The 16,790-nt window shown below is 47.5% G+C and overlaps 8 protein-coding genes across 11 annotated transcripts in view; 3 read left to right on the plus strand and 5 right to left on the minus strand.

Annotated features, from left to right (window-relative positions):
• The window catches only part of Rgk3 (Rad, Gem/Kir family member 3), a 40,241-nt gene extending 38,225 nt beyond the window's left edge, over positions 1 to 2,016 (plus strand). The window contains exons 9-10 of one of the 3 annotated variants that reach the window (XM_017231811.3): positions 76 to 180; positions 766 to 2,016. In XM_017231811.3, the coding sequence (XP_017087300.2) occupies positions 76 to 180; positions 766 to 912 (252 nt within the window). In that variant the 3' untranslated portion in view covers positions 913 to 2,016. Of the gene's footprint in view, positions 1 to 75; positions 686 to 765 lie in introns of those variants that run through there. The other 2 variants (XM_017231812.3, XM_070278933.1) reach the window with 2 other exon arrangements.
• On the minus strand, positions 1,915 to 2,960 carry LOC138926127 (uncharacterized). Of its 2 annotated transcripts, XM_070278936.1 has the most exons (3): positions 2,843 to 2,960; positions 2,486 to 2,778; positions 1,915 to 2,422 (listed from the first exon to the last, which is right to left on the minus strand). In XM_070278936.1, exons 2-3 carry the CDS (start codon positions 2,498 to 2,500, stop codon positions 2,099 to 2,101), a joined length of 339 nt encoding a protein of 112 aa, XP_070135037.1. In that variant the 5' UTR covers positions 2,501 to 2,778; positions 2,843 to 2,960; the 3' UTR covers positions 1,915 to 2,098. The 2 variants fall into 2 exon arrangements, with proteins under 2 accessions (XP_070135037.1, XP_070135036.1); XM_070278935.1 differs by having other exon boundaries at positions 2,486 to 2,892.
• A 181-nt stretch (positions 2,961 to 3,141) lies between these two features.
• On the plus strand, positions 3,142 to 6,654 carry MFS16 (major facilitator superfamily transporter 16). The gene is made up of 7 exons (XM_017231820.3): positions 3,142 to 3,237; positions 3,885 to 4,140; positions 4,273 to 4,424; positions 4,487 to 5,055; positions 5,326 to 5,536; positions 5,599 to 5,747; positions 5,810 to 6,654. The coding sequence occupies exons 2-7, from the start codon at positions 4,001 to 4,003 to the stop codon at positions 6,179 to 6,181; spliced, it is 1,593 nt and encodes a 530-aa protein (XP_017087309.2). The 5' UTR covers positions 3,142 to 3,237; positions 3,885 to 4,000; the 3' UTR covers positions 6,182 to 6,654.
• LOC108118883 (probable multidrug resistance-associated protein lethal(2)03659) lies at positions 6,217 to 11,434 on the minus strand. The gene is made up of 6 exons (XM_017231816.3): positions 11,326 to 11,434; positions 10,562 to 10,792; positions 8,273 to 10,502; positions 8,060 to 8,210; positions 7,056 to 8,004; positions 6,217 to 6,996 (listed from the first exon to the last, which is right to left on the minus strand). The coding sequence occupies exons 1-6, from the start codon at positions 11,406 to 11,408 to the stop codon at positions 6,693 to 6,695; spliced, it is 3,948 nt and encodes a 1,315-aa protein (XP_017087305.2). The 5' UTR covers positions 11,409 to 11,434; the 3' UTR covers positions 6,217 to 6,692.
• Positions 11,435 to 12,001: 567 nt separating this feature from the next.
• On the minus strand, positions 12,002 to 13,125 carry LOC108118742 (ceramide-1-phosphate transfer protein). Its single transcript, XM_017231535.3, has 3 exons — positions 12,873 to 13,125; positions 12,599 to 12,816; positions 12,002 to 12,534 (listed from the first exon to the last, which is right to left on the minus strand). The coding sequence occupies exons 1-3, from the start codon at positions 13,028 to 13,030 to the stop codon at positions 12,239 to 12,241; spliced, it is 672 nt and encodes a 223-aa protein (XP_017087024.2). The 5' UTR covers positions 13,031 to 13,125; the 3' UTR covers positions 12,002 to 12,238.
• Positions 13,126 to 13,199: 74 nt separating this feature from the next.
• Sgf29 (SAGA-associated factor 29) lies at positions 13,200 to 14,347 on the minus strand. The gene is made up of 4 exons (XM_017231533.3): positions 14,221 to 14,347; positions 13,941 to 14,169; positions 13,731 to 13,888; positions 13,200 to 13,675 (listed from the first exon to the last, which is right to left on the minus strand). The coding sequence occupies exons 1-4, from the start codon at positions 14,257 to 14,259 to the stop codon at positions 13,232 to 13,234; spliced, it is 870 nt and encodes a 289-aa protein (XP_017087022.1). The 5' UTR covers positions 14,260 to 14,347; the 3' UTR covers positions 13,200 to 13,231.
• Positions 14,348 to 14,488: 141 nt separating this feature from the next.
• RpL29 (ribosomal protein L29) lies at positions 14,489 to 15,147 on the plus strand. Its single transcript, XM_017231711.3, has 3 exons — positions 14,489 to 14,619; positions 14,792 to 14,899; positions 14,970 to 15,147. Exons 2-3 carry the CDS (start codon positions 14,798 to 14,800, stop codon positions 15,096 to 15,098), a joined length of 231 nt encoding a protein of 76 aa, XP_017087200.1. The 5' UTR covers positions 14,489 to 14,619; positions 14,792 to 14,797; the 3' UTR covers positions 15,099 to 15,147.
• LOC108118829 (queuosine 5'-phosphate N-glycosylase/hydrolase) lies at positions 15,138 to 16,415 on the minus strand. Its single transcript, XM_017231710.2, has 2 exons — positions 16,004 to 16,415; positions 15,138 to 15,944 (listed from the first exon to the last, which is right to left on the minus strand). Exons 1-2 carry the CDS (start codon positions 16,413 to 16,415, stop codon positions 15,169 to 15,171), a joined length of 1,188 nt encoding a protein of 395 aa, XP_017087199.2. The 3' UTR covers positions 15,138 to 15,168.
• Positions 16,416 to 16,790: the final 375 nt, after the last annotated feature.

Raw genomic sequence — 16,790 nt, forward strand, 5'->3', positions numbered from 1 at the left:
CGCTCCTCTATCCACTCTATCCACTCTCTTAGATACTTTTTGGTGTGTAATCATTGTAATCGATCGCTTTCGCAGCTGAATCCGAAAAAGTCTAAAGACAAAACCAAATTTAGAGAAAACAAGAACGTAGAGACTGTAGAAACTGAAAAATGTCTGACTGATCTTAAAACTGGCGATGGGGTAAGTAGAACAGAACGTACTCCCCACCTCCAAAGAACCACCTCCCCTTCGGACTGAAAACTAATCGATGTTTGATGTGTTTTGTGCTTTCGACCCCCCCAACTCCCACAACTAAGAACAGCATGATAATGTCCGGGTAGTGCTTGTTTATTACACACAGTGTATATATACTATATACTATATAGACCCCGCCCCTGTCTTGATCTCCTGCCAAGACGAGTTCTGCAAACTTGCCAACAAGGAAATGTGTCAAGTGTCCAACTATTTTGGAGAAAACTGCCAAACTGTTCTGCCTTTGTGCCCTGTGTTTGTTTGTTGTTGTTGTTCCCCATCCTATGCCCACTCTCTATTCATTCCCGGACCCGGGTCCTCCGCCATCGCACAAAGGACATGAAAAATGCAAACTTCAATTGGCACCCGAAATGGAATAACTATATTGCAGGGTCATAAAAATGCTCCGCCAACCGAATGTAAATAAACCAAATCCTTCCGTAGTCTATAAGTTATTTTTCCCCCCATTCCCTGCTGAGATTAAGTCTGCAAATTGGATTTAAAACTGACTATCTTTAACCGGGATGATTGCAGGGCCCGAGGGATGCCAACTCGCCGGCCCACTGGTACAAGAGCCGGAGTGTGATGCTGGCCAGCATGAAGGCCCGCCAGATGCTCACCTGGATCCTGGGCAAGGAGGACTCCAAGTTCAAGCACTGCGAAAATCTCCAGGTGCTATAAGCTATTAGCATGCATGCATAGAGATATGTGGAGCAGAAAAGCTTTATATTTAAGTGCTACCAGATGGGCTCATCCAATATGTAAACAGGTTTCGAACGGTTCGAAGCTCTTCTAAACAAAACGGCCATCCTTCCCCCAACTACAATGTGTGTGTTTGTGTGTGGTAATAACTAAAAGCTATAGCAAACAGCAACCATTAGTAATGTGTAATGTGTAAGCCTGATAATCAAAAATTAAATCAAATTTAATGTAAAACATAAAATGTGGAGTGTCAGAAGCTGGGAGAGACTACTGATGTGCAGCAGCAACTTAAGGAACCAAGCGAAACGAGCAAAACCAAAAACCTACTGTACTTACTAATCTAAGCAGAGTAAAATTCTACTTATGTACTTAACTAGTTACTTTAGAAACTACTTTTCTAACCATAAGCCAGGGAGGGACGTGTGTGTGTTTGCTATTAGAGGGAATATTTTTCATAAGCTGGACAGCAGTTTAACTATTTACAACTAAATGAACAAGATGGGCCAAAAGTTGTTCCCAGTCTAAACAAAGCAAAACCAAAACTTTACATATATAAATACCCAAGGGCAAACGATTTTTGTATAGGATTTATAGCATATATCTGTGTGTGTGAAATTTATAAGTAATATTTGGTTATTTTCTGTTCTACAGCTTAGGGGAGTCTTACAGGGTCTTTATTCAAAAGTTAGTTAGAAGGAAAGCCTGGCCGAAAGATTGAGATTGGATCCATACCCGTCATACATCACATATTTATATTTAGAATTCAAAATATTCTTTGTGTCTTCCTTAGTGAAATATTTATATAGTACGTGTGTATGTGTGTGTGTCTATATAGAAATATATATATATATTAGGGATCCTCATCCTTCCAAGTGCAATGCAAGGAATTAGCCTGTCATCCACGAATGGCAATCATTAAAGTGCTCAAGGTGGAAGAACATGGAATACCAAACCCATTACAATAATTTCGTTATATAGATCGATGTGTAAATATGCTTAATCACATGTGGACATTGTTTCTACAAAACTTGTACTATAAATTACAATAATGTAATAAAATATTTAAATGTTTAACAATATAAATTATGAGTCTTAAATCTAAATGAAATTTGTGAGGAATGTGGCGGTTTTGATGGCTTATATCTAGGTTTTCATAATTATACTGTTAGCCAAACTGCTGCTGTGGATTTTTGGCCTTTATCACCTGGGAACGGTACCGGAAAAGTGGACGGAATACGTTAATCTCCGCCAGCTCCATATCATCGGCAGCCTCTTCGTAGGCCAGTTCCTCGAGAGCTCTTCTGAACCGGCTTAGGCTTCTTTCATACACATATAGATTCTCCAGAGCCTCACTGGATCTCAAAGATATAGTATCAGTGTCACTAATTGCACTGGCTCTTTCCATTTCTTCCGCGGAGGTAAGTCTTTCTTTTGGAAAAGCGAATGCCAAACCAAATACAGCAAAGAATGCCACAATTTGGACGGTAAACTATTATTTAAATTAAAATTATTAGAACTAGCAATCAACGGTGACTAACAGCCATTAGCTTACCTGTTTTAACTGCATTTTATGGGGATTATTTGTTATCAAGCAGTCGTTGTTTTTAGCCAGACTTCAGGTTACCAAGTGTGCCTCCAATTTGCTGGCTTGGCCATTTATACATTGAGGGGATACTGTTTGTGCCTGCCGTGATTAGCACTTGGAATTGTTCTTATTTCTCGCCTCGATTTTCACAAGTCGGCAAAGAGCCGATAGAGGAAATTAGCATTTGGGTGTTGAAAACCTGGCCATTTTCCGCTCTCAGTTGGATCTGATTTGAAAGCCAGGTCATGTGCAACCGGCAGCTGTGTTTCCCGGAGCTGGTTATTTGTCAATAGATTGCATAGTGAGTAATGTTTATTTGAATACCTGGTCGCGTGTAAAATAGTTGACAATTAACTCGTGTTCTTCGAAAAAAGGTAAATAAGATGGTTATATCAGAAATGAGATCAAACAACAAAGTCTTGTTTATTCAACTTGTAATTACAACAAACTTAATTTTGATAGAGCTTAAAAACAACATCTTTCTAAAATAGTAAAAAGTTATCTATTTTTTAAATTTCAAATTAAAATCAGTTACTGTTATCGATAAAAACGGCATTGCCAACACAAACTACGCAACTAGATGGCGCTGTAAGCCAAACCAGAATTTGGGTATATTTAGAGCCCCTTACTCTGGTCACACTGAATGCATACGTTTTGCGTTTGTCTTTTGTTATTTATTACTGTGCTATGTTTACCAGCTGTTTAGTGTTTGTTCAACGGTAATAATGCCTAATACTTGTTTGTTATCAATGTCGCATTGTCGCTCCGAAGGCTGTCTGTCAGATTCCGTATAAATTCCATGTTCGTGGGCGTCAACAAACAAAGTGAAAAATAACCGCCGCATATCGACTTTGGGATACTCTTTCGGGTTGAAACTTTTCCGTGGTGTTATCTTTGAAAAGATAAATCTCTGCAGTTGCGTTCGGGTTAAGTAACTGCCAGCTTGAGATAAACTTATTTCTTATCACCAAGTGGGAGGAAAACACGTCTATCAAAGTTGGAAAATTTCGCCAACACAGCAGAATAGAGACCGAGCGGAAACGCAGTTTATAGCTGCGATACGGAGTTTGAACAAAAAAACCGACAACGTAAACAATTAACTACACCACATTTATAAATGAGATACATGTATGTATGTATGTATATGTGTATCTGCGATAAGGGCATAAGCACACTCATTGAACTGAAACATAATTCCGCGACTTCACCGAAAACCGCGACCCACTACCCAAAGCTGCTTAGCCACTCTACCTCTACCTGGCAGTGCGAATGTATCTGTATCTGTACCTGAGTCACCTCCCGAAACGCACCCTTCGCCTCAGAACCACCTCAGCACCTGTTGATCAACCGGCCTTTGTTCTTGCAGGTAGTTAGTTAGCTTTCGGCAGCCAAACAGCCACCACGGACGTCGACGGGGACGGGAACAGCTTGCACGGCTTCCACTTGCGATCCCAGCTCCTCCTACGCCTGGGCCAGTCGTCGATGAGAGAGAGAGCTCCCCGGGGAGCGGCCAGAACGCGAAAGATGAGCAACAACTACAATGATGTGCCCCTGGGCATCCGGCTGGTGCAGCGGCTCTCGCGCCACTGCTGCACCCGTTTCCATGCCCGCCGTGATTTGCTGTGAGTATGGTCCTCCAAAACACCCTAGAAACTGAATAAACGGGGGTTTCCCCAAACAGCTAAAGCCATTAAGTCCATGACTTATTCTGGTTTATTGATAAATAACTAATAGCTTATCTAATACTCTTCCAGCTACAAAATGTCCGTGTTCGTTCTAACCTTCTTGGCGTATGCCTGCTATCATATGTCCCGCAAGCCCATATCTGTTGTCAAATCGGTGCTACAAGGGAACTGTTCCACCATTCAGGTGGCCAAAGGCCAGGAGTGTGGCTACGCTCCTTTTGGTAAGATGGCTCTCAACTCTTAATGAAGTATAGTGATTGTAATCCTCTGTATCTCCCCTCAGATGGACCCGATGCCACCACCCTGTTTGGCATGCTGGATTCAGCCTTCCTCTTCACCTACGCCATTGCCATGTTCGGCTCGGGATTCGTGGCTGAGCGGGTTTCCCTGCGCTACTTCCTGTCCATGGGAATGATCCTAACCGGAGTGTTCACCTACATGTTTGGTGTCGCCAGCACCTCAAACGTACACAGCCTGTGGTACTTCATTGCCGCCCAAATCGGAGCCGGCATCTTCCAGACCACCGGATGGCCGGGTGTTGTGGCGCTGGTGGGTCGTTGGTTTGGAAAGTCCAAGCGAGGCCTAATCTTCGGCATTTGGAACAGTCATACGTCGATTGGAAACATACTGGGAACCCTGATCGCGGCGCACTACGTGGAAAGCGACTGGGCACTCTCGTTCGTAGTGCCCGGCATCATCATTGCTGCCGTGGGCTTCCTGCTCTTCCTTTTCCTGGTGGACCAGCCGGAGATCGTTGGCATTTATCCGGAGGCGGGACAGCATGAGCGCCGCGTGGCCAACGAGTCGGACGAGGAGCACGACGACGAGGAACAGGTGCGCCACCAAGATGCGGTAAGTATCGGTGCCAGTTCTCAATCCCGGCACTCTTAGCTTCTGCCTCCGCGCCCCCCTTCTTTGCAATTTTAATCCCCAAATAATCCTCGCATTTTCCCGGCCGTAGTGTGTGGTCAGTACGGGGCACGGCTACTCACAAATCGTAAGTGCTATCATATCTGTTTGGTTTTGGAGGTTGCTGTCCAGTCCCTGCTTTTGTAATATTCGCGCTTCCACACCTGCCCCTGGGTTTTGGAAAGAAAATCTCACTTGTTTCTTTTCCTACAGGAGATCAACTACCGATCACCGCCCACCGAGCGCACTCCCATCCTGGCCCGTCCCCAACAGCCGAGTCACACCCGCGGTCGGGGCCGGCCAATCAGCCTGACAGATGCCCTCTACATACCCGGCGTGGTGGAGTTCTCCCTCTGCCTTTTCTTCACCAAACTGGTCAGCTACACCTTCATGTACTGGCTGCCGTTGTACATTCAGTCTTCCAGTGAGTAGTGAATGAGCTTCAAGCCTTGGATTATTATAATCCTATAACCATTTTTTATGCAGGCACACTGGGACCTGAACTCTCGGCGGATTTGTCCACCCTCTTCGACGTGGGAGGCATTCTGGGGGCCATTGCTGCGGGATATCTGTCCGACGTGAGTGGAATGTCGGCCACCGTTTGTACGGGCATGCTGTTCATAGCCTCTCCCATTGTAAGTACCCCCGGTATTGAGCAGATAATTCGTGATACTGACGCACGTTTGTGTTTTCCCAGCTGCTGCTCTACCAACAGTACGGAGCATTGTCGGTGACGTTCAGCGTGGTGCTACTGATTGTGGTCGGCATCTTTGTGAATGGGCCCTACGCCCTGATTACAACATCGGTGAGCGCGGAACTGGGCCAGCACAGCTCTCTGGAGGGTAATTCCCACGCCCTGGCCACCGTCACGGCAATAATCGATGGCACGGGATCGATTGGAGCTGCTGTGGGTCCCCTGCTGGCCGGTCTCATCTCCTCCACAGGGTGGCAGAACGTCTTCCACATGCTCATCGTGGCTGACATCATTGCCATGGTGCTTCTGGGCCGGCTGGTCGTCAAGGAGTGCGCCTCCCTGCGCCGATCCTCGCATCGGATTCGGATTGAATAGCAGGACGCCGAAGTGGCTACGCCCGTTGACACGGATGTGGTTTGACCCTATTTATTCTTTTATTAACTCTTCGTTCTGTGTACATAGCATGGTATTTGTATAGCCCTCGTACATATAGAGGCCGTTTGTGTTTCCATTCGAGAGCATATCAGAGAGTGGTTCTGATCCTAGTTTTAAACGATAGCAACATCAGCACCTGACGTTATTTTTTAATGGAATGTTTACCATCATCCTAGGCTATCTAACCATCGAGTTTACAGTTTTTGATATATTACCTACATAAATATAGACACCTATATATATTTTGTAATCCTGTGTGAGCGCGCGTGTGTCCAGAGTCTCCTCGTTTTAAGTGCCGAACTATCATTAGTTATAGCGTAACTCTACTGCTATGTAAATACACTTTATCGTACACTTTTGGTACCAAATAAAATCGGATTTGGCTGCCCCGTTCCCGGCAGTCCTGTTTCTGACTCCGTTTCCTTTTCCTGGGTGGGCGGGGAGGAGTGCCTCATTCCGCAAGGCTTTCGTTGGATGACGAGTCGGAATCCCTTCCGTTTCGTCGCCTGAAACTTTCAGCAGCTATCTTCTTGAGGAAATGTACGGTGGCGGCGTCATTCTGGTTGACCAGCTTCGACAGGAGACCGTCCTTGCGCTGCAGGAGTGTGTGGGGTGCTCCGAACTCCACGATCCGCCCGGCATCCATCACCAGGACGCTGTCGTTGTCCATCACCGTGTGCAGCCTGTGAGCAATGGTGAGGACTGTGCATTCGGCGAACTTGGTTTGAATGGTTTCCTGGATCAGGATATCAGTTCTGGAAAGGAATACCAGTTAGCTTAACCAAGTTGTGGATACAACAAGACACCAACTCACTCTGTGTCCACGTTAGCAGTGGCTTCGTCCATTACCAGAACCCGATTCTGGCGCAGAATGGCCCGGGCGAGGCACACCAGTTGCCTCTGGCCCATGCTGAAGTTGGAGCCCCCGTCCTGCAGATGACACGACAGCCCTCCCTCCAGACTGGCCACATGCTTCTTCAGCTTCACATCCTCCAGAGCACTCCACAGGGACTCATCGCTCTTTTCGAAAAAGGGATCCAGGTTGAACCTTAGGGTTCCCGAAAAGAGCACCGGGTCCTGGGGTATAATTGAGATTCTGCTACGCAGGTCATGCAGACCCAGCTGGCCTATATCCTGGCCATCGATTTCGATGGTTCCTTCGTTGAGAGCCAGGCGGAAAAGCGCCTGGATGATTGAGGACTTGCCGGCACCAGTGCGACCCACAATGCCAATCTTCTCCATTGGCTGGGACTCGAAATTCAAGCCCCTGAGAATAAGCGCGTCCCCTGGAGCGTAACGCATGCGAAGATCCCGGAAACGAAGATGCCCTGCTTGTGGCCAGTCCGCAGACAGCTTGACACTCTTGGGACTCTCCAGCGGCGGCTCCGATGGCATCTGGGCGTACTCCAGAACCCGCTCCACGCTGGTCATGTTGTTCTCCATCTCCGCCGTCTGGCGCATGCCCCACTGGCACATTATCACCAAGGTCATGGACTGGGTGATGGCCAGACCCACGTCACCGCTGTAGAAGCTCTGGTCGATCACCAGGAAGCTGAAGGTCACCGCCAGGATGTACACCACACAGATCAGATCCGTCCAAAAGGAAAAGGCCCGATTGGCGCTCACGTAGAGGAACAAGGCCGAGGAGTTGGTGTTCTGGTGGCCATGGAAGGTCTGCTCCAGCTGCGGCTCAGCATCCATGGAACGGATGGTGGTGTGGCCATGGAAGGTCTGGTTCGTGTGGGAGTAAATGGGACTCCGCGCTGTGGGAAAATGGGCCAATTAGTTGAATCCTTTCCAGAAGTATAAGAAACTTACTCAAGCTCTCAATCCTCTTCAGACTTCGACTGGCTCCAATGTACATAGCCCGGCAAAAGTAGAGTAGCACCACCATGACAGCAGCTGGGATGAGGAGCCAGTAGTTGGCAATGGCCACGATCACCAAAACTGCAACCACATCCACCAGGAACTATGGATAGAAAATAGGAAAATGAATTCTGAAAAGGACTGAAAAGGATCTCTCATAAATACCTGAAGGGAATCCATCATGGCCTGCGGCAAGGTCACGTCCACGTTCTGAATGTCACTGGAGAAACGGTTCAGGACTCTGCCCGAGGGATTGGCGTTGAAGAAGTACATCCAGGCACGAATGATGCCATGGTAGAGCTGGTCGTGCAACTTCAATGAGATGCGGAGGCACATGAAGAAGAAGCCGAAAGTCCGGAGCAGGAACAGCGCCAAGGTAAACAGCAGGAGCACCGAATAATAGATTACCATCCTTGTCCTGGTTGCCTCGTATTCATCTAGGGAATTATAGCCGCGCTCCTCCTCCCAGGTGGACCAGCGGGAGATGAAGATGTCCATCAGAGCCTGGCATCCGCGGGCAAACACGAACATGGACAGAACCAACCACACCAGGAGAGGCGCCCCCAGGGCACGGAAGTAAGCGTTGTAGGTGTCGTAGCTCACGGCTCCCTGGAGCTGCTGCTCGGCATTGGGGTCTTCACTTACGTCAACGGCTTCCTTCTGCTCCTCTCCCTTGCTCAGCTTAGAGGTCCTGTCCACCTGGCTGAGAACCCGCTTCACCTGCTGCTTGTCGGCTTCGATGGCCTCCAGATCCAGGGCTGCGTGATGAGTAATAACATCCTTCAGCTTCTCGTAGGTGCCCTGCTGGGTGATGGTTCCGCCCTCCAGGAGCAGCAGGTGATCCACACTCTTCAGAAGCTGCACATGGTGGGTGACCAGGATGCGCATTTTGCCAGCCAGCAGGCGGTGGAAGCACTTGTCCATCAGAAGCTTACCCACTTGGGCGTCCACCGCTGCCAGGGGATCGTCGAAGAGATAGATATCCGCTTGGCGATACACGGCTCTGGCCAAGGCTATCCTGGCCTTCTGGCCACCACTCAGACTGATTCCCCGCTCACCCACCACGGTGGCATCTCCGCGTGGCAGCAGCTCCAGATCCCTCTCCAGCTGGCAGGCATGAATCACGGCTCGGTAGCGATGCTCCTCGTAGGGCTCCACGAACAGGATGTTCTCCCGAATGCTTCCCTGGAAAACCCAAGGTTGCTGGGCGGCGTAGCTTATCCGGCCGTGGATCTCCACACGGCCCTGCATCAGCTCGATCTCGCCGAGAATGGCATGGAGTAGGGTGCTCTTGCCAGAGCCCACGTTGCCCACAATGCCGACAAACTCATCGGACTTGCTTTGAAAGGAGATTCCATTGATGTGCGGCTTTCGGGGATGCTTGATGCTCGGCTTGTCCCAGCTGGCGCTCACGTTCCGGAAGCTCAAGGACTTCACCTCGCTCTTGACGCAATGCAGACGCCCACTCACCGCCGGCTTGGGCTTCTCCGAGTCCAGTTGGAGGCCGGGATTGTCCCGGCAGCAGCCCTCCTCCTCTGGCTTCTCGACCTGCAGCAGGAACTCCACCACCCGGCGAGCACTCACCAGAGTCTGGGCCCAAGTGGTGATGGCCATTGGCCAATAGTGCAGCAGGGAGTCATTGAGTAAACTGTAGTACGACGAGAGGATAAACACCTTCTTGGAGGTCACCACATCGCCCACGTACACATAGGACACCAGGCTGAGGAAAAGCGAGATCTTGGAGATCATACTCGTGCACTGCAAGGCCGCATAGATGCTCATGGATCCCCGGATGGCCTTCACCTCCGACTGGCGCACCTTGGCGATCAACAGGCCGAAGGACTTCTCCCATGCATACATCTTAATCACCTGGATGGCGGTGATGATCTCGTTCATCAGCTTGACCCTTTCGTCGCGATGCTTCGCGGACTGGGAGCTGAAATGAGCTGCTGCTTTGGCGGCCCAGGCTTGGAGGGGAATCAAAACGATGATGAAGGCGATTCCGATGAGACTCGTCCAGCCCACCTGACGGTACATCAGGTAGCCAAAAATGCACGCCTCCACTGGTCCCTTCCAGAGATCGTGGAAGAAGTAAAAGGTGAGATCGAACTGCGAGAGGTCGATGGACATCACGGATATGGCCAGTGCTCCCAGACCTTCCCCGCTGCTGGCGGAGGCTCGCAGGCACTTCCGGTACACCAAGCCAGCGCAGGCCAACCTCACCCTGGTGCCCACCGCGAAGACATAGAACATGAACGGGTGGAACACCAAGGAGGTCACCAGAGAGCACAGGACAATGCCCATGGCGTACAGGTAGGCACTCTCCTTGGTCACTGTGGTCTGTCCATAGGCAAAGTAGGATATCAGGCCTCCCAAGAGTAAAGGTTGAAAGGAACTGGAAAATAAATCATAATTTAATTATTTTTTAATTAAAGATTTAATTATAATACTTACTGTATGGCCATCTCCAACAAGGAATACAACACACAAACGGGAACAAACTGCCATCCATAGACGCGAAAGATTAGGTTCATCAGACTGGGTTTCTTCTTTTTGGACTCCTTGTCCCAATGAGGCTGGAGGTCCTCGGTCAAGGACTCGCTGTCGAAGCTGGGCAGGTGCTCATACAGCTTGCTGGCATCCAACTGCTCCCGCCTGCCCTTGCGGAACACTCCGGTCATCCATCTAGAAGTCAAAGGAGTGATAAGTAAATCAATATCTTATCAATGGATCTCCTGGATGAAGGGAAGACTTAGGACTGTCAGATTCGGAAACCCGGACACATAATGCTACGTGACCCTCAACAGGCAATCAATGGCCAGATCGGAATCGCTATGGTGAAATAACGGTACACAACTCCATCCACTCCGTTTTTAATAGACCTCTTTCTAGGATTATTTTCAGATTAAAGTAATATCCACTTTGAGTGAAAACAAAACCATAATTCTGGAAGCACTGACTCCTGGATAACTCCATAATATCTTAATGAGGCACACAGTCTTTATGACTCCGATACGGTTTACGATGCCACTCCTGATATGGTCAGGAAACACTTTAACCTTATCGTAAGTCGTAAACGAGCAAATCAAGCGGATCCCTCGATCCCTGATTGAATGTGGTCAGGGTTCGAACTGAAACCTTCCGGTTTTTATGGTAAACACTAGATTACTTGTTTATTTTTAACTATTACACAAAAAAACAGAGTCATCACCACTCACAGGAACAGCCACTTCGAGATAATGTTGGCCTTGCTGAACGGATTCGGCTCGCGCCTCGAATTAGTTTGCTTGGAAGAGTCCATGGCTCTTCGGGCAGGTTGTTGGCGCGGCGCTTGACGGATTCAAAATGAGCCAAGACTGGCAGGTGGGGTTTCTTTTAACCGGGCCAGACGGACCGGTGACGTCGGCGGACTGTTTGCCCCTCGAGCCACCATCTTCTACGGCATTTTTGCACAAGGCACAACCGTATAGCCGCCGATAGCGAGTCCACAAACTCAGCACGCTTGCCGGCTCTTAACTCTCACTTGTCGGCCAACTTTTGATAGTGATACGAGGCTGTGATAGTGACTAAAACGTAATCGATTGAGCCATTAGCCCTGCACTTGACATGGCGGCCATTACTGCAGTTTGCACACCCCGAAATTTTTAAGTCTCTTAATTGGCGGCTGTAAATTCTGACCGGATTTCGGAGAGTTTTAGATTCCTTTGTTTTGGGTCTATGATAAAACACCACCACCAGATAGCCTGTGGCAGGGTTTTATGATCGGAGAACTCCGCACTGGTGCGACCTCAGTACTTATCTAATCAAGTACTCGCTACTTATTATGCTATTATTTTGGGAACAAGCGCTAAACTATGTGTTTGCCCAACAAGTTCATTGAACACCCAGATAGCGAAGAGTTATTCATTCATGAGTAAAGCTTTTATGGTCTTAAATTGCGAGAGATTGGAAAGAAAACATTAAAAACGCTTAGACTGGAAACATTTGAGCTTAAAAATATATGCCATTGTCGGTAGGGGTTAACCGGAATGCAAAATAACAAAATCTTTAGCGCCCGCAAAACAAATACTTTAAGTTACATTTAAATACAGAGAAATTTGCTATATAAAACTAGGGATTTAGGTACACGTTTCAAGGCAAGCTGTGCAGGTCGTGAAGGGTGTAGAGCTGCTCCGTCCGGTCGTAGTTGGCCCGCATGTGCTCCAGCATTGCCGGCAGATTCTCGGTGGCCATCTGGATATCGGTGCAGACTCGCTTCAGCAGCTCCCCTCTCGTGGGCATGGCATACATAGCCAGCCGAGCGCCCTTGCGGATGAGGAAGGAGTGATGCTTGCCCAGAGTCTCGTCATAGGCCGCTTTGCACACGTCCGAGGTCTTTTGGTCGTCCACCAAAGCCTGCACCCTATTGAGGAACTCGTAAACAAAGTCTAGATAAGGCAAACAAATTAATCAGCAAAAGTGGCAGGCTTCCGCTATGATACCATGACCCACCCAATCCGCGATGCAGACGCAGCAATGTCCGACTCCCGGACACGTAGCCTTTTTGGTTCAGCAACTGGGCCTCCTTCTCGTACTCCAGCATGGTCTTGAATGTCTCGAAGTTCTTTAGTCCGTCCGTATCCGAGGCCCTCAGCCCATAGAGGATGTCTATTTTGGATCGTACATCGCTGCTCACAAAGCTGAACACACTGCCCATCAGTTGGAAGAACCTGTGAAGCACCAAAACAAGGTAACAAATCCTCAGGGACAAAGGAGCTAAACTCACTTCATGATCTCCTCGTAGGCTGCCAGGTAGGCATCCAATTGGACGTCATCCTCTTCCAGGAGACTTGTCTCGAAGAGATTTGAGACCTTGACAATGTCAAAGCAATCTGAGGATTGCACTGTGACATTATTCGGCACCACTACTTCCGTTGCGCTCATTGTTTTTAGTTTCCTTCCTTTGTTGTTACCTTTTAATGGAAATTCTGCGCAAAAGCTTTAATCGATAACTCCAAACAGCTGAAAGTTTATCGATTATTCGACACCAAATTCAAAATTAAGTTCTTGGTTCTAGGTAAGTTTATATTATGAAATTTTATTTTTAAGAGCTGTTAAACATAGTTACACCCTAAGTATCTTAACCTAAGCCGACGAAAGATTGCCGCTTCCACTGCCAGCTCCCTTTTTCGTGGGCCTATATGCAATCACATATCTCTGAGCCACCGGTAGGGGTTCTGCGTAGCCGTTCATGTAGGAGGAGTCCTCGAAGAGCACCTCGTAGTCTTCCGTGGCAGTCTGGGGCAGGCGATGCACTATGGCCTTGTAGAAGCAAGTCGTCTGCGGGTACAGGGCCATGACAACTGTGTCTTTGGGAAACAGGGCATGCCCATCAGTCTCTGGATTAGCCCGCATCAGAGGCAAGGGTATGACTTTGCGTTTGCTCAGGACATGCCTGTCTTTTTGCTCTTCATCAATGTCGATGACGTCGTATTTGTTTTGGCGGTGAAGGAACTGGACCACCTCTGCCAAGATCCAGTTCTCCTCCTCGTCAATTCCTTTGGCCAAAGCGGCGACGTTGTCACCCACCTGTCGCAAAATAAATTAATTAACAAAAAACTTGTTGAGAAAAAGGGCAACTCACTTTAGCCACATAGTTTCCCTCGGCGGGTATGGCTCCACATAAAGCCGGAGCTCTTTCGCCAAGTTTTCCTACAAACAAGGGTAGGGTTTGGGCGGATAACTGGACCATTTTCATAAGAGCTCCCCGACGGATAGCCTCCTTATTGCCAGCATTACGAGCTGAGAAGATATAATAGTTTAAACCAGAGAGGATATGGCTTTAAATACGCACCTTGTATCCTTCTTTCATTGCGAATGTTGCGAATCTCGTGTATTTTGGCCAATGCGGCTCTGATTGTGGCTTCCTCTTGGGCTGCCTCCATTAAACTCGCCTTGAGCAAGGGTTTCACCTTCTGATTTGTGGCATGAAGGGAGCGCACAAGACTGCCCACCGAGTTCTCCGCCCGGCGACGCTCCTCGTCCACAACATGAATATGCTGTTGAATGTCCTTCAGGCGATCCTACAAATAATGTGTTATAACGAATTCTTTTTAAGCCTGAATTCTTTTTACCTGAATTTGTTGTGCCGCACTTTCTGCAGTTAGTGGCATTGTATTAAAATTAAAATTCTTTTTTTAACAAAAATTTGTTTACAATTTCCTGCAAAAGAAAACAATGGTCAAAACTATCGATAGAAAATAGGCTTTTCATCATCATCAGGTATTTTTTAGGCACATTTTTGTTTTATAGTTTTTATAGTTTTCAATTAAATGTTTCTAATTTATTAAATTATTAATATATCCTGCTTTGAAATTATAGAAATATATAGATTAAGCTTAATTATATTTACAAAATCTCTTCAGTTTTTAGCCTTTTTAGCTTCTTTCAGTATTTTTCAACACTGCCTCCTGCTTTGTATATTCGCATTGACTGGCAACTCTCTTTCTTTTTAACCTCTCGTTTCGGGCAAGGTACGGACGCTCCCCACGTGGCTTTTTATTTCGATTTTTTAAGCTTTTTCATATCTAAAATGACAAAAAAGCATTTGGAATGTCTTATTTGGGTACTAACGCAACATATTTTCTGTTTTCCATTTGGATGCACCACCTGATCGTTTGGAAATTCGTTCTGCCGCTGGAGTAGCTTAAAATGGCCAAGTCAAAGAACCACACAAATCACAACCAGAACAAGAAGGCGCACCGCAATGGAATCAAGCGCCCGATGCGCAAGCGTCACGAGTCCACCTTGGGAGTAAGTATAAAAATACGTCCTGGCATTCCAAAAACACTTGCTAAGATGGTTCTCCCTTCCTTCTAACCAGATGGACGTCAAGTTCTTGATCAACCAGCGTTATGCCCGCAAGGGAAACCTGTCCCGCGAGGAGTCCGTGAAGCGCTACAACGAGCGCATCGCCGCCCAGAAGGGAAAGACCGCTCCCGTTAAGTTGTAGATTGCTCCCATCTTTTAATAGTGGATAATTAAAGGACAATTCAATTTAACGAATGCCACAGCGTCTTTATTTAGTAGTAAATGCTCAGCACTTTGTGGAACGGGATGTGCTCCAGGTCAGCATTGTGCTGGCGTCTATAGTCCCACAGATATTGGTCGATCACGATCGAGTTTACATTATCCACGGAGATATCCGGGTGATTCTCCTTGAGGAGCTTCACTACTTCGTCCCTGACCCGTTCGATGATGTAAATGGAGGCTCCTCGAATCTCCACCTCGCGCGGATCGCCATTCTCGAGGATAGTGTCGGTTTTGAGGAACTCCAGAAGTTCCGGGGTGTACTCCAGGCTGCCAAAGAGCACTAGAACCTGAGGTACGCGGTAGTCCGCGAACATGGTGATCTTGTAAATATCATGGAAGTAGCCAAGACCCTTTCCTTGATAGCAACACCAAATATCGCCCACCAGGATCTGAGCCCGCTTGAGGATGGAGACTCGTTTGCCAGCGAACTCCGCCTGGTCCCTGAAGCAGGGGAACTCTTCCACAACCAGGTCCAGCAGTCGCACTGCTGATTTGTCAGCGGCCTTAATTACGTTTTCAAATCGTCCATCGTACTTGTTCAGTAGGACTTTTCCTACTTCGTGCAGGCAATCTACCCGCTTTTGGAGCAGGGGAATCTCGGTCACCCCGTCGTCGGAACGGAAGATGTCCTTCAGCGTCTTCAGATCGATCTCGGAATAGTATTTGGGGTTGGTTATATCCAGACCTTCGCTGATGGCTCTTTTGACAGCCGCGCACAAGGCAAAGTAGCCGGTATACCCGTTGACCTTGTATTTCGTGTAGTTATCTGTGGGATAAGCTTGAAAGATAAAGAGATACTATGATTAGTATGCTCATCTAACTTACCGGGCGTCCAAAAGCAAAAGTTTAGGGTATCCAGAACGAACACCCAATCGGCTGCTTTCACGTAGTCTTCCGGATGATTTGAGTCTGGATTGGGGTGCAGTTCATGCTGCGAGAAATTCTCTACGCTGAGCCGCTTCTCTTTCAGAGCTTTAAGGATTTCCTGAGTTAGCTTCTCAATGCCAGCTGGCAGGACACGCACATGCTTGGCATTCTCAACGATGTACTCGCCCGATTCTCTGGGTGTCAAGGCCATTCTCGCAGTATAAACAAAACTTTTATTTGATAAGTCTCTGAAATTGGCGCTGAAACAAGCGTTTGGTTTCAAAAAGTAATTTATTTCCCTTCGCGACTTTGGGGTTAGTGTTGGACAACGTGTTGTCCGTGTTAGACAACGCCTGAGAAAAAGTACCATTGGTCGAGGCAGTGTTCTAAAACGCGTGAATAAACAGTAATGGAACACACGTCCCTAGACCATCGCGAAAAATAATCTAAGCCATTATTTTCAGTTAAATGGCTTAACTCGAGCGCGAAAGTGGCAGCAATAGCTCGTTATATTTTATGTGTTTGAAAGTCAACGGTTTCCTTTAGGCGCCACCGGAGAAACCCCCTTAGTGGCGTACCGTCAAATAATCGTTTTCGCCAACAAATTCTTTAGTTTTCACGCGTGACACTGTGTTTTCGAGTAATACTTTGTTCCAAAACCAAAAATAACAGTTCCTTTTGTTACATTTTCGTTTCGAAAGCTCTTTGTGGCTGTGTTCAAGTATTTTATCGACGTTTCAGTTGG

The sequence above is a fragment of the Drosophila bipectinata genome, chromosome 2R (assembly GCF_030179905.1).
Source record: "Drosophila bipectinata strain 14024-0381.07 chromosome 2R, DbipHiC1v2, whole genome shotgun sequence".
Taxonomy (NCBI): domain Eukaryota; kingdom Metazoa; phylum Arthropoda; class Insecta; order Diptera; family Drosophilidae; genus Drosophila; species Drosophila bipectinata.